General features: G+C 35.6%; 1 protein-coding gene across 6 annotated transcripts in view; it reads left to right on the top strand.

The window, feature by feature from the left end:
- The window catches only part of KLHL5 (kelch like family member 5), a 92,123-nt gene extending 80,858 nt beyond the window's left edge, over positions 1-11,265 (top strand). For all 6 annotated transcript variants that reach the window (XM_027055476.2, XM_027055456.2, XM_053217455.1 and 3 more), the window contains 3 exons: positions 1,694-1,906; positions 5,919-6,090; positions 10,175-11,265. In XM_027055476.2, coding sequence (XP_026911277.1) covers positions 1,694-1,906; positions 5,919-6,090; positions 10,175-10,231 — 442 coding nt within the window. In that variant the 3' untranslated portion in view covers positions 10,232-11,265. The remainder of the gene's footprint in view (positions 1-1,693; positions 1,907-5,918; positions 6,091-10,174) is intronic.
- The last annotated feature ends 3,007 nt before the right edge of the window (positions 11,266-14,272 follow it).

The raw sequence follows: 14,272 nt of genomic DNA, 5'->3' as shown, positions 1-14,272 counted from the left end.
AAAAAAAGAACCTAAGTTTAAGTGGCATGGTGTACTTTACATTATGAATTAAAATTTAACAAATGTCTTGGGGTGCCTGTGTGGCTCAGTCAGTTAAGCATTGACTCTTGGTTTTGGCTCAGGTCATGATCTCACGGTTCATGAGTTCAAACCCCACATTGAGGTCTGGGCTGACAGTGTGGAGCCTGCTTGATATTCTCTCTTTCTGCCCCTCCCACACATGCTCTCTCTCTCTCAAAATAAATAAATAAACAGTAAGAAAAAGTCTTTAAATACACACACACACACACACACACACATATACACCTCAGTATAATAACTTAGAGTTTTAATTGGCAGACATTTGGTATAGTTCAAATATTATTTCTTGAGGTAAGAAAAATAGTTAAATATTAACTGAGGCATCTGTAAATTCAAAATGTGAGGACTTTTATATAAGCAATGAACTGATTTTTTTTACTCTTTTGAAAAAAAGATTAGGAAAATATCTATAAAGAGCTTCCCAAATGAATAGTAAGTACAAGAAGATTTTGTGCTTAATAAAAATATTCAAATGCTCAAATATTTAAAATATATATATTTTAAGTTCAGAGTAAAAGACTTTTAAATTAATGAAATATATTGACTGATAATTAAAATGTATCTACTAGGCAGCACTTAGGACATTAACATACCATATTCATTTTCAATAACTTACAGTATTCTCTGCAGTAATTTGAATTAATGAAGGATACTGTTCACATGTAATAAATATTAATTTATATACCACTGTTTCAAGCAATCCTTTTATCCTCCTATTTCACTATTACAAGAGCATCCCAGGCGACTGCTCACCATACAACTGCTCATTATTATAACTGCCCTGGTTCTGCTGCTGACCCTGTATTAGCCTCTTAATCTTCATGAGCCTGTTTCTTCACCCATGAAACAGGAATATAAATGGTTTCTCATAGCATCATTGATATGATTAAATTAATACAGGTAAAATGTCTAGCCTGTGGTAGGTGCAGAGAAGGTTCGTTTCTTTCCTTTATAATCCAGTCCTATCTTAGCTATTTAAGAAATAAGTCATGGTGTATTTATACACCACATTTCATTTATTCTAAGACACATCTTATACCTCTAAATTGTAATGCATTGTAAAATCCGTGGTGACCTGCCAAACAGATGGCAGCTGTGAAATAGTGGTCATTTTCATGTCACTTTCTCTTTTTTTAATGTTTATTCATTTTGAGAGAGAGAAAGAGAGTGCACATGCAAGCAGAGGAGGGGCAGAGAGAGAGAGAATCCCAAGCAGGCTCCATGCTATCAGTTCAGAGCCTGACATGGGGCTCGAACCCATGAATCTTGAGATCACAACCTGAGCCAGAACCAAGAGTCAGATGCTTAACCAACTGAGCCACCCAGGCACCCCTCTTCTATTTTATGCAGGATGATATCTATATATAGATATGTATCTATCTATCTACGTATCTATATACATGATGTATGTATGTATATATAGTGTATGTGTGTGTGTATATATATATATACACACACATGTTACACATGTCATATAATGGTAGCATATCTTCTTTCTTGATGGCACATAAATTGACAGTTTGTCTTATAATCTGTAGCATCTTAAATTCAATGAAATACCATAAGAATAACCTCTGTGTCTTAATCATAATGATGGCACTGTTTTTTACAGACTTTATGCAGTTGGTGGTCGTGATGGAAGTTCTTGCCTCAAATCAGTAGAATGTTTTGATCCTCATACTAATAAATGGACACTCTGTGCGCAAATGTCCAAAAGGAGAGGGGGAGTCGGAGTAACTACCTGGAATGGATTGCTGTATGCTATTGGAGGACACGATGCTCCTGCATCCAACTTGACATCCAGACTCTCAGACTGTGTGGAAAGGTAATTTCCTGTGAAGGAAAAGTTTGTCTGACACTTGCAGACAAATTAATGACTCTTTAGTGAACATCTACCATATGCGAAGCAGTTCCTTCAGAGCTTTGTAAACGTTGAGTTGCCCATCTGTCAGTCTGTCTCCTAATGCCTACTCCGATTCTTCTCTCATCGTATTACTGCCTACTGAAAATGTACCTTAGATGGGAATGCAAACTGGTGCAGCCTCTCTGGAAAACATTGTGGAGGTTCCTCAAAAAATTAAAAATAGATCTACCCTATGACCCAGCAATAGCACTGCTAGGAATTTACCCAAGAGATACAGGAGTGCTGATGCACAGGGGCACTTGTACCCCAATGTTTATAGCAGCACTTTCAACAATAGCAAATTATGGAAAGAGCCTAAATGTCCATCAACTGACGAATGGATAAAGAAATTGTTGTTTATATATACAATGAAATACTACTTGGCAATGAGAAAGAATGAAATATGGCCTTTTGTAGCAATGTGGATGGAACTGGAGAGTGTTATGCTAAGTGAAATAAGTCATACAGAGAAAGACAGATACCATATGTTTTCACTCTTATGTGGATCTGGAGAAACTTAACAGAAGACCATGGGGGAGGGGAAGGGGGAAAAAAAAGTTAGAGAGGGAGGGAGGCAAACCATAAGAGACTCTTAAAAACTAAGAATAAACTGAGGGTTGATGGGGGGGTGGGAGGGAAGGGAGGGTGGGTGATGGGCATTGAGGAGGGCACCTGTTGGGATGAGCACTGGGTGTTGTATGGAAACCAATTTGACAATAAATTTCATATTAAAAAAAAAAAAGAAAACGTACCTTAGAATTGATTATACAATTTATTAATTGAGTCAAATGACAAACATTTCTTATGTACATATTTTGTACTGGACACTGTACCTGACAAGAAAAGGAAAGGAGGTTGATGAATTTCAGAGAGAAGGAATAGGGGCTGGAGGCTAAATAAGAAGTAAAAAGGAGAGGAACATTACTAACACATTTTCATATAAAATGAAATAACATGAAATAATAACAGACTAAAAGGCTATAAACAAGTCATCCAAACTGGCCTCATGAAACTCAAGTATGGGCCAGGTAAAGAGCCTAACATCAATGGACGATTTGGACAATAGTTCAGGCTCCCATCTGCTACTATTAGTCTAATTTAAGGAATGGAGAGAATTGAACGGATTTAGGAGGTAGAATCAAAGGGAACATTACAAACACTCCTAAGCAGAAAGGAATATGATTCATTCGGAAAGCTGAAAGGCAGACACTATGACTGGAGAACAAAGAATGAGGGAGACAGTGTCAGGAAAGGAGGTGGACTAGGGTGGAGGTAGGGGCAAATCACGTTGAGTCTTTAAGGCCTTATCAAAGAGTCTAGATTTTAATGAGCAACTGGAAGTTAGTGTGTGTGTGTGTGTGTGTGTGTGTGTGTGTGTGTGTGTGTGTGTATTATTTATACATGATTGGAAGAAGGATAAAAAGTGAAATGCAGGTTTGATGGCAATGAGTGCTTTCTGTGAAATAATACGGAAGGTTGGTTTGTTGTCTTTTGAGAAAGCAGGAGAGTTACACCTGCATTTCCCCTGTATTAGGGAAAGTAATCCAGACTATGCTTGTTGCATGTTACATTTCAGGAAAGGAATATGGAAGCCTTTGTATACTTTATACATTACAAGCTCACTGCAGTACCGCACCTGATGAAAAATTGTTCATTGATGCAAGAGGTATTACAAGCAGTATAGGTCATTGTAGCATGGTGTATCTGCTCTTAGACAACTTTGGGCTGTTCTAGGTAATGTATTTCATGAAAGGAACAAGACGTTTCAAAAATGGATAGCTATAATGATTGAGTGTATAAGCCATCTTACACAGAGCTTCATGTATTGATTTCCTCAGATTTTCAGTGGACAATCAAAACCCATAAAGCAGTTTCAGTATTTACTTTAGCTCTTTTGGATAGTTTAAGTGTCATGGATTTACTAAATGGAGCTATAATACTGTAAGTTAAAAGTTTTCAGGGAAATACTGATTTTTTCTAAAACTATGTCCAAAGGTACTTTAGATAGCAGTAATAAGACAAGGGGTAGGCTTAAAGAACTAAACTATTTTTATTTTTTTAATGAAAAAACTTTTAATGTTACACATGGAAAGAAAAAGTAAATTGAATTAAAAACATGTTCTGAAATAGACATCTGGGTCCTCAGAATAAAAAGTGAAATATTTAGAAGATCAAATACTAACTAAATTGTTAAGAGTCGTTACCACTTGACTCTGTAATTAAAGTTGGAATGAAAAAAGGCTAGCTATTGCTTTTTTACATATTTTTGTATTCTTTGAATTTTTGTTACAAGATTGTATTCCTTGCTAATAGGAAACAAGTGTAATAAATGAACCCATCTTTAAGATGACATTTATCAAATGCTTACTATGCATTCTTTCGTTTAATTTTCAATGCTATGTGGTGAGCAATAATTACCAGTAAAGAAACTATGATTTAAAGATTTTAAGTAAGTTTACAATACCACAGAGCTAATAATTGGAAGGATAAGGACTTAAGATTGTTCAGCCCAAATCCAAAGCGTGTTCTCTAACCACTTTGCTATACTGCCTCTCCCAGGTGTTTCTGGATATGTAGGTATTCTTTTATGGAGGTGTAATTGTCATATTAGTCTCAGGTGTATAACAATGATTTGACATTTGTATATATTGAGAAATGATCACAATGAGCCTAGTTAACATCCATCACCATATATAGTTACAAATTTTTTTCTTGTGATGAGAACTTTTTACCCTTAGCAACTTTCAAATAGAAAGCACACTATTATTAACTGTATCACCATGCTGTGCATTATATCCCCATGATTCATGTATTTTATAACTATAGAAATTTGTACCTTTTGATCCCCCTCCCTCATTTCACCCATTCCTCCCCCCCCCACCTTGTGCCCTACTTCTGGCACCCTATGAGTGCCAGGTTTTTTGTTTTGTTTTGTTTTAGGGTCCACATGTTAAGTGAGATAATAGGTATTTGTTTTCTCTGACTTATTTCACTTAGTATAATGCCCTCAAGGTTCATCCATGTGTTTGAAATAGCAAGATTTCATTCTTTTTTAGGGCCAAATAATATTACACTGTGTGTGTGTGTGTGTGTGTGTGTGTGTTCTAGATGTATTACATCTTTATCCATTCATCCATTGATGAACACTTAGGTTGTTTCCATGTCTTGGCTACTGTAAATAATGCTGCAGTGAACATGAGGGTGCATATATCTTTTCAAATTAGTGCTTTCCTTTTCTTTGGATAAAAACCTAGAAGTAGAATTACTGGATCATACGGTATTTCTATTTTAAATTTTTTGAGGACTCTCCATATTGTTTTCTATAGCAATTGCACTAACTTACATTCCCACCAACAGTACACAAGTGTTTTTCCCTTTCCTCCACATCCTCACATACACTGTTATTATCTTTTTTGCTAACAGCCATTGTAGTTTTGATTTACATTTTCCTGATGATTAGTGATGTTAAGCACCTTTCCATGTACCTATTGGCGATGTAGATGTCTTCTTTGGAAAAATGCCTATTCAGACCCTCTGCTCATTTTTAATTGGTTTATTTGGGTTTTTTGGTTATTGAGTTGTATGATTCTTTATATCTTCTAGATATTAACTTCTTATCAGATACATAATTTGGAAGCATTTTTTCCCATTCTATAGGTTGCCTTTTCATTTTGTTGATGGTTTCCTTTGCCATGCAGAAGGTTCTTAGTTTGATATGGTCATTTGTGTTTATTTTTACTTTTGTTGCCTTTGCTTTTTGGTGTCAAATCCAGAAAATCATTGCCAAGACCAATGTCAAGGATCTTCCCCCCATGTTTTCTTCTAGGAGTTTTATGGTATCAGGTCTTATATGCAAGTCTTTCATCCATAAACAATTTTTACATAAAAATGTGGTGAGGACAATGTCAGCTCCAGTTCTAAAATTTTCTTTCAGATATGATCCCAAAACAGATATGTGGACTGCAGTGGCATCTATGAGCATCAGCAGAGATGCAGTAGGGGTCTGTTTACTTGGTGATAAATTATATGCTGTTGGAGGGTATGATGGACAGACTTACCTTAATACAGTGGAGGCTTATGATCCCCAGACAAATGAGTGGACCCAGGTATGGCATTTCATTTTTCATTATTACACTTCTCTGTTTTTATTAAAACAATTTGTTTGGTAAAACTGATTCTTTAAATTTTATCCAATATCAAAATATATAGCATAAGCATGATAAGGTCATCTCTGAATTAAATATACGAAAACAAGAAGGACTGTTTAATTTTATAACATAATTAAAATCCAAAATTATCTTTGAAGTAGAAGTTAATACTCAAGGAAATTATTAATAGTTTTGATCTGCCACCATTTGCTTGCTGGGAATTGATGAGATATTCTAGTATTGGTAAAGCAGATAGGACTACAGGAGAGCTATGGGAAAAAGAGAGGGAGATGGTGGAAAATAAGAAAAAAGATAGAAATCAGAAAAATTTGAACCAGTTATCCATACATGAGCAATAATTTTTAAATACTCAAGCTATTGATATCTGGAAGCAGATAAAATGTCTGGTCATCACCTAATAAAGATAGCAATCTTAAATTATATTAACAAGTCTTGACCTGGCAAGCTTATTAGCAGAATTCCAACCATGTCTATTTCTGTAGGGCTTCATACTTCTAAGAATGATCTTCTGAGATCCTTGTTTCCATCATTACCAAGAACAGAATTAGAAATTTTGTGACCCAATTTAGTATCTGGTACTGAAAGATGCTTAATTGAGCCAAGGTTTTCCTACATACAAGGAGCAGTAGTAAGTACTGTCAAGAAAACAAAATTTAAAAGCATCCCCACTGTCATACAACTTAGCTACTTAAATAGGTATGATCTGCATGTGTAAGGGGAGAACCCACAATGTAGAACAGTTGGTAGGGAAGTGTCCCATGGTATAGGTATTGTGTGGTATATGAAGTCAAAGAAAAAATAAAATGGTTGTTGAGAGGGCTTTAGTGAGGAGAAGCTGGATTTAAGTTAAGCCTTAAATGAATTGATCCAATTCAAAAAGGTAGAAAGAAATGGGAAGCTGTGTGAAAAAACACAAAAGAAATGTCACTGAAGCAGAAATATGCAAGATAATTGAGGAAGGGTGGCTGGTTATATGGATCCATGCTTAGCAAGAGTAAGAGTTCCTATTAGAGAGCAAGGTTGGGGTCAGGATGGAGGTCTGTGAAGGCCATGGGTAAAGAGTTTGGTAGTGGCAAGCCAGTGGAGACTTTTAACCAGGAGAGTGATACAGAAATAGGAAGTTCATGTGGCAGTTGGGGACAGGAGCAGGGGAAGCGAAGGCTGGATAAAAATGAAACATCTAGAAGATTGCTTCACTTGTAAGGCTTGAGCTGTCAACTCTATAGATGGATTCAAGAGATATTACCAAGTCCTATCTATTCTTTCTTTTTACACTTACTGGGTTGGATTGAAGGTGAAGAAAACAGCAAATGAATGACCAGACAATATCTTAGATAAGATAATGGAATAGAGCAATTTTTTTAAATTAAATGTTTATTTATTTATTTTGAGACAGATTACACACAATGTAAAAAGTAAAGAGAAAAATAAACACAGGAGCTAGAGGGGCATACAATTTTCAAATAATGATGATGATAGAAAGTTAACATTTATTAAATACGTTTTATGTACCAGGCTCTATTGGATGAGGAATCTGAGACACAGAGAGGTTAAATAGTTGACCCAAGTCACACAGCAAATAAATGGAGTTAGAATTTGAGCTGCAGGTCTTTTTCAAAATAGAGGTGAAAACAAGAGTAGAGATTCCAGATGCTAGAAGGAGAGAGTAACATTGAAGGGCACTTTACTGAAAGAAGGGCAGGAAGCAGAATTGAGAAAAAAGTTTTTAAATGAAAAAGACAGAAAAAGGTCCTGAGCTTGTGACCTTGATCTTGTTTCTTAAGTTTAAGTAGGATTATTTGGTAGAGGGAAGAAGAGATAATTTGAGGGCTTGAGTCAGAGCTACAGAAATTCATTAGAAATGAAATCAGTCTCCCACCATGGCAATATGAATGATAACGAAGGAGCCCAAAATGAGATGTAAAAATCTCTTTTTCTAAGATATATTTGATTTATGCTGTTAGACTAGTTATAAGGAAATCTATTGGCCAGTGTTCAAGACTTGTTATTGGGATGCCTGGGTGGCTCAGTCACTTGAGCATCCACCTTCAGCTTAGGTCATGATCTCACTTGTGTGTTCAAGCCCCGCGTCAGGCTCTGTGCTGACAGTTCAGGTCCTGGAGCCTGCTTCAGATTCTGTGTCTCCCTTTCTTTTTGCCCCTCCCCTGCTTGTGCGCTTTCTCCCTCTCTCTCTCTCTCTCTCTCTCTCTCTCTCAAAAATAAACATTAAAAAATATTTTTAAAAGATTTGTTATTACAGGTAATTAATACTTTATGCTGAATTACTCTCTTATCAAAATTAACAATCTGTGACTACATAGCTATTTTGTTTGCATGCCACCTCTATTACTATTTTAAAGCACCTAAATTTGAACTTATAGCCATAGAATCTGAAAAACAAATGTTTTCCATTTAGTGTTCCAACAAATGGACAAGAGGACATTTGGTCAGGGAATGAAATGAGATTATAAAGTCTGAAGTCATCACCCACCCTACAACCCACCTTGACCCAAAGCAGGAGGTGACTGCACTGTATTGAAGAAATACTCTAAGCTGACCTTTCTCCCTGGTTGTTATGGCAACATCAACTCTTTACAGTGTAAAGACTTCAGTTCATGGGTGTTTTGAGAAAAGCTCCTAATTACAAACAGACACTTGTGATTGAAATGACCTAGAGGTTACTCCTAGAATACTGTGAATAGATTTGGCTTTGAAGCAGGTGATTTGATTGTTCAGGGAGATAGAACAGTGATCAAAACAATAGATTCAAATTGAGAACAACTGAGAATTCTCTTACAGTGTGTTCTTAAAATCCAGTCATTCAACTGGAAAGGTTGGGAAAGAGGCCAAACTGATTAGAAAGTCATTTTGATTTCGTGTATTTGACAAAAACATTTCATTAACGTACGCCTACATACATAAGTACAAAACACATATTCTTAGTACTTTGTATTAGTCACTCCTTCCCTAAATACTGTTGTTTTAATTCTTAGGTCTTAATGTGCTCAAAGTAGCCTTTCTTTAAAAACTATCCTTGGGGTGCCTGGGTGGCTCAGTCAGTTAAGCGTCCAACTTCAGCTCGGGTTATGATCTCACAGTTCATGGGTTCGAGCCCCACCAGGCTCTGTGCTGGCAGCTCGGAGCCTGGAGCCTGCTTGGGATTCTGTGTGTGTCTCTCTCTGCCCCTCCCCCGCTTGTGCTCTGTCTCTGTCTCTCAAAAATAAATAAAATGTTTTAAAAAATTTAAAAACTATCCTTGTCTACAGTTTTATTTTCACTGTGAATTGCCCAGTGTCTAGGCTACTTAAAAAAATAATAATAAAAGAGTAAGTGAAAGATTTAAGAATTATTCCTTATCTATAAACTGAGATCGTATCTCTTTCCCTGGCACCCTGCACTTCCGTCTCATTGTCATAGAGTTTATTCACCAGATTTGTTTCAATTCCTCAGGAGCTGGAGGAGTACTATTTATTATTTTTATACTCTGCTAAAAATTAGTCGAATGGGTTTAGACCTTTCCACCATGCACAGAGAAGGCAGTCAGTAAATGTGAAATTACTGGTTCCCCTGGAATAAGCAGACCCCAGGCATGCAGTGTGTTTGGTGTGCTCCGAGACAGCACATCTGGTAAAGGGCTTTTCGAGATAATACTTGATATTTTGTCCACATTGGCCACAGAGTTAAAGTTCAGCATTTCCTCATTATCCATATCATGCATCATTTTGGCCAAAACAAAGGGTCAGGTAGAAAAGTCTTGAGCAGTTTTTTTTAGAACTACCTTTAAAGAGAAGTGAATACTGCATAATAATGCAATACATCCTAAACGACTTAATCTGTGAAACTCTGGCAGCAGGAGGGATTCCGGGGGAAGGAACCAGGCCCACAGCAAGGCTGGGGCGGCAGGGTTTGGCAGAGCTCCTTGACAAAAATAGACTATTTCAGTACTTTTCAAACTGGGTATGGTTTTCTCAACTTTTGTACCTGCCAATCCAACAAATACATTTTTTTGTTTCTTTTTTAGGTTGCTCCACTGTGTCTAGGAAGAGCTGGGGCTTGCGTCGTAACTGTCAAATTATAATGTAGTGCTTTGTTTTCTAAGTGAAGAAGATATCCTCTTCCTTATGAATTTAGGAAAATTATCCTACCACCACTGGACACATTTTTTAGCAAATTCACAATGCCACATACCTGGGTACAAAGTGCCCAATCTCAACGTGAAGATGATAAAACAAGGGAGGAAGGAGTGGATGAACCAGGATTAAATCCTGCATTTCTTAGTAAGTCATTTCTTAGCAAATCATAACTACAGCTGGCGGGTGGTGAACATACGTTCCTGGTTTAACATATGCAGACAAATGCACTCCTCCTAAATACAACACAACTGGGAATTTCATTTATTAATAACCACACTTTACTCCATTATCCAGATTTCCTTTATTATAGTGCACATACACCAGATAAAACTTTTAACATTTGCTTTGTAACTTTATTCTACATTAGTTGCACTAATTTGTATTTGTTTAACCACAACCACTATTTTAATGACATACTAAAGACGATGCTAATACTTAGTTTTTTTCAGAAATAGCTGTATTATATAAGCTTTGATTATGTATTTTATTTCTAAATCGGTTTAGTCTAATGAGTGAAGAAAAACGTTAGAGCATTAAAACAATAATGAGCAGATGAAAACAAAATGATCTTTGGGTTCTTTTAAAATATTCAACCTATTATATTTAGATTCACTAAGAACCACGTGTTATGATATTCTCAAATTGGAATAATTGACACATGGTGTTTTGTATTAAATTTAAGATATGCAAATTTATGTAGAGAAAATAAATGTTATATTCACTACAATGTTCTTTCACCTGAGTAGTATTTAATTCTATGGATTTGTTTTCTTTTATGTTATAAAAGATGTTTTGATTTTGTCTTTTGATATGGACAGGTACTGTTTGGATATTATGTTCTCAAGTCTGTAGTTACCATCCTTGCTTTTGTTTCTCACATTTTGCCACAGGTGGTAACCCTTTGTGCTTCTTTGTAATCAAACCGTTTGAGGGGAATGAGCTTATCGGATGTTGAAAAATAAGTTTGAACTCTTTATTACCCAAAGTTTTGTACATTTGTAAACTCCAATTACACATGTGAATGTTAATACTCTCAGTGAATTGTTTACTGTTTGCAAAAATGCACTGGGCAGTAACATTTTATGATAAACCCTTTAAGATATACAAGTCATTATCTTATGTCTTAATATAAAAATGAGTATCAACTGAATTCCCATCTTTTAAAATACAATGCTGTGATTAATGTGTTTTTACATTTTATATCAAGGTAGATTGATTTTAGTTGCCTTCTTTAAAAATTAAACCAAACTCTTTTTTTTTTCTCTTTTTTTTGAGCCAGTTTTAAATGTTCTTGAAATGTTAAGAACCAAGAAACTGAATACTTCCATTCCCAAAGAAAATCTTGTGGTCGTTATTGGTGGGGCCACAAAGGAAATAATAATGATAGTGAAAAACACATTAATGTTTATGTAATCATTATATTATAGACATGAATTCATTATTTTCATGATAAGGAGGGATCAGCCTTAGAGTGTATTTATGTATTTAAGGGAAGAGAGAGGAAAAGGTATAAGAAACAAAACAAAAAGCCAAAAGCAGAAATGTGTTAGTCACATCATCACCTTGTTGGGGAAGCCTAGGCCTGTGATTTGAAAGGAAGTACTTCTACACGTGATTATCTCTTTGAACACTCACCATCCACTCTCTGATTGCCTATGGCCCACAGTGGAGGCCAGGCTCATGTTAAAGTAAAGGAACGGATTCTTCTCTGTGAGGGCTTTGCTTTCCTTTATGGGATTCATGCACAGTGCCTTTGGTTTTTCCACCCTGATAGAGGGCCTCTCTAATGCAGTTTTGTATAGTTGACTCTTGAACAACACGGGGGTCAGGGGTGCCAACTTCCCACACAGTAAAAGATGTGTGTATAACTTTCGACTCCCCCAAAACTTAACTACTGCTAGCCTACTGTTGACCAGAAGCCTTACCAGTAATATAAACAGTTGATTTACAAATATTTTGTATTTTGTATGTGTTATATACTGTATTCTTACAATAAAGTAAGCTACAGAAAAGAAAATGTTATTTAAAAAATCATAAGAGAAAATCCATGCACAGGGCTCTATTGTATTTATCGAAAAAAAAATCCTCATATAAGTGGACCCATACTGTTCAAACCTGTATTGCTCAAGGGTCAACTGTACTCAGTAGGACCTGCTTTCTTGAATACTAATAAAAAGAACCGATTTCTTTTCTAGGGACAGAACACTTACCAAAATATTCATTCTTCTTCTCCCAGTCTGGGGTCTTACAAACCTAGAGGAAAATATGGCTCTTTTTGTGTCCATACAACATTGCTGCCTTGACTTTTACTATTAGTTTGTTCATTAAAGATGTCTAGATGCTCTTTATTTTAACCTCATTTGGTGACACTTTATAAAAATAATATTTGTTAATAATTACTGAATGCTTATTATGAATTAAGAACCAAGTTTTTTGCATGCATTAATGCATTTAATCCTCACAACAACTTTATGAGGTAGGTCTATTATTAATCCCATTTTTACAGATGAGGAAACTGAGGCACAGAGGAGTTAACCCCAAGAGCATAAATAGCAAGATCATAAATAGCATTTATTTTATTTATTTTTAATTTTTTTAATGTTTATTTATTTTTGAGAGACAGAATCATGGCATGAGTGGGGGAGGGGCAGAGAGAGAGAGGGAGACACAGAATCCAAAGAAGGCTCCAGGCTCCGAGCTGTCAGCACAGAGCAGGATGCAGGGCTCGAACTCACAAGCCGTGAGATCATGACCTGAGCTGAAGTCGGACGCTCAACCGACTGAGCCACCCAGGTGCCCCAGTTAATAAAAAGAATATGAAGAAAGTTTATGCTTCTTGGAAGTAAAATTTATATCAGTCATACCCCTCTCAGAAAATTTTGGTTCTTTAGTCTCATGGGAAAGTTTTGTTTAAATCTCTTACAGAATTTTATATACAATTTGCTTTAGAAAAGTAAATGCAAGAAAACATGATATGCACTTAACATTTATAAATATTAGATAAATTGCATGGTATTTTGGATGACTGAAACATAAACAAATTTATCAAAAAAGGCTCTATTGCCAATAAATTAGATAACCTAGATGAAATGGACAAATTTAGAAACACACAAATTAACAAAACTGACTCAAGAAAGAATAAAAAAATCTGAACAGACCTATAACAAGTAAAGAGATTGAATCAATAATCAAAAACTTCCAACAAAGAAAGTACAGCAGCAGGGGAGTTCACTGGTGAATTCTACCAAACATTTTTTTTTCTACCAAATATGTAAGGAGAAGTTAATGCTAATTCTTCTTAACTCTTCCAAAAAAAAAAATTAAATTAAATTAAAATAAAAGGGGAGGAACACTTCCTTAATTATTCAGTAAGACCAGCTTTATCTTGATACCAAAGACAGATCGTACACCATGACAGACTAGTAATTATTGCAGGAATACAGGGATGTTTCAACATATGAAAATCAATCAATGTAATATATCACATTAATAGCATGAAGGAAGCAACAGCTAGAAGAAACTGGGACAATGACATGAAAATAATGGTCTTATTTAAAAAAAAATAGAATGAAGGGGGAAGCATGATCATCTCAATTGATAAGAAAGGCATTTGACAAAATCCAACACTCTTTCCCAATAAAAAACACTCAGCAAACTAGGAAGAGAATGGAATTTCCTCAACCTCTTAAAAGGCATTCATGAAAAACAAATAGTTAACAACATACTAAATGGTGAAAGATTGAAAACTATCTCAAGATCAAGAAAATGCCCACTCTTATCACTGCTAGTCATCATTGCACCAGAAGTTCTAACATGAGCAATTAGGCAATAAAAAGAAATAAAAGGAATCCCAATTAGGAAGAAGTAAGCCTATGTCTATTTGCAGCTTACATGATCCTATATATTAAAAATTCCAAAGAATCCACACACACACAAAACTATTTAGAGTTATAAACAAATTCAGTAATGTTGCAGGATACGAGATC

This window comes from Acinonyx jubatus, chromosome B1, assembly GCF_027475565.1.
Source record: "Acinonyx jubatus isolate Ajub_Pintada_27869175 chromosome B1, VMU_Ajub_asm_v1.0, whole genome shotgun sequence".
NCBI lineage: Eukaryota > Metazoa > Chordata > Mammalia > Carnivora > Felidae > Acinonyx > Acinonyx jubatus.
Note: the sequence above shows the minus strand (reverse complement) of the source record. Positions and strands in the feature narration are given on the sequence as shown.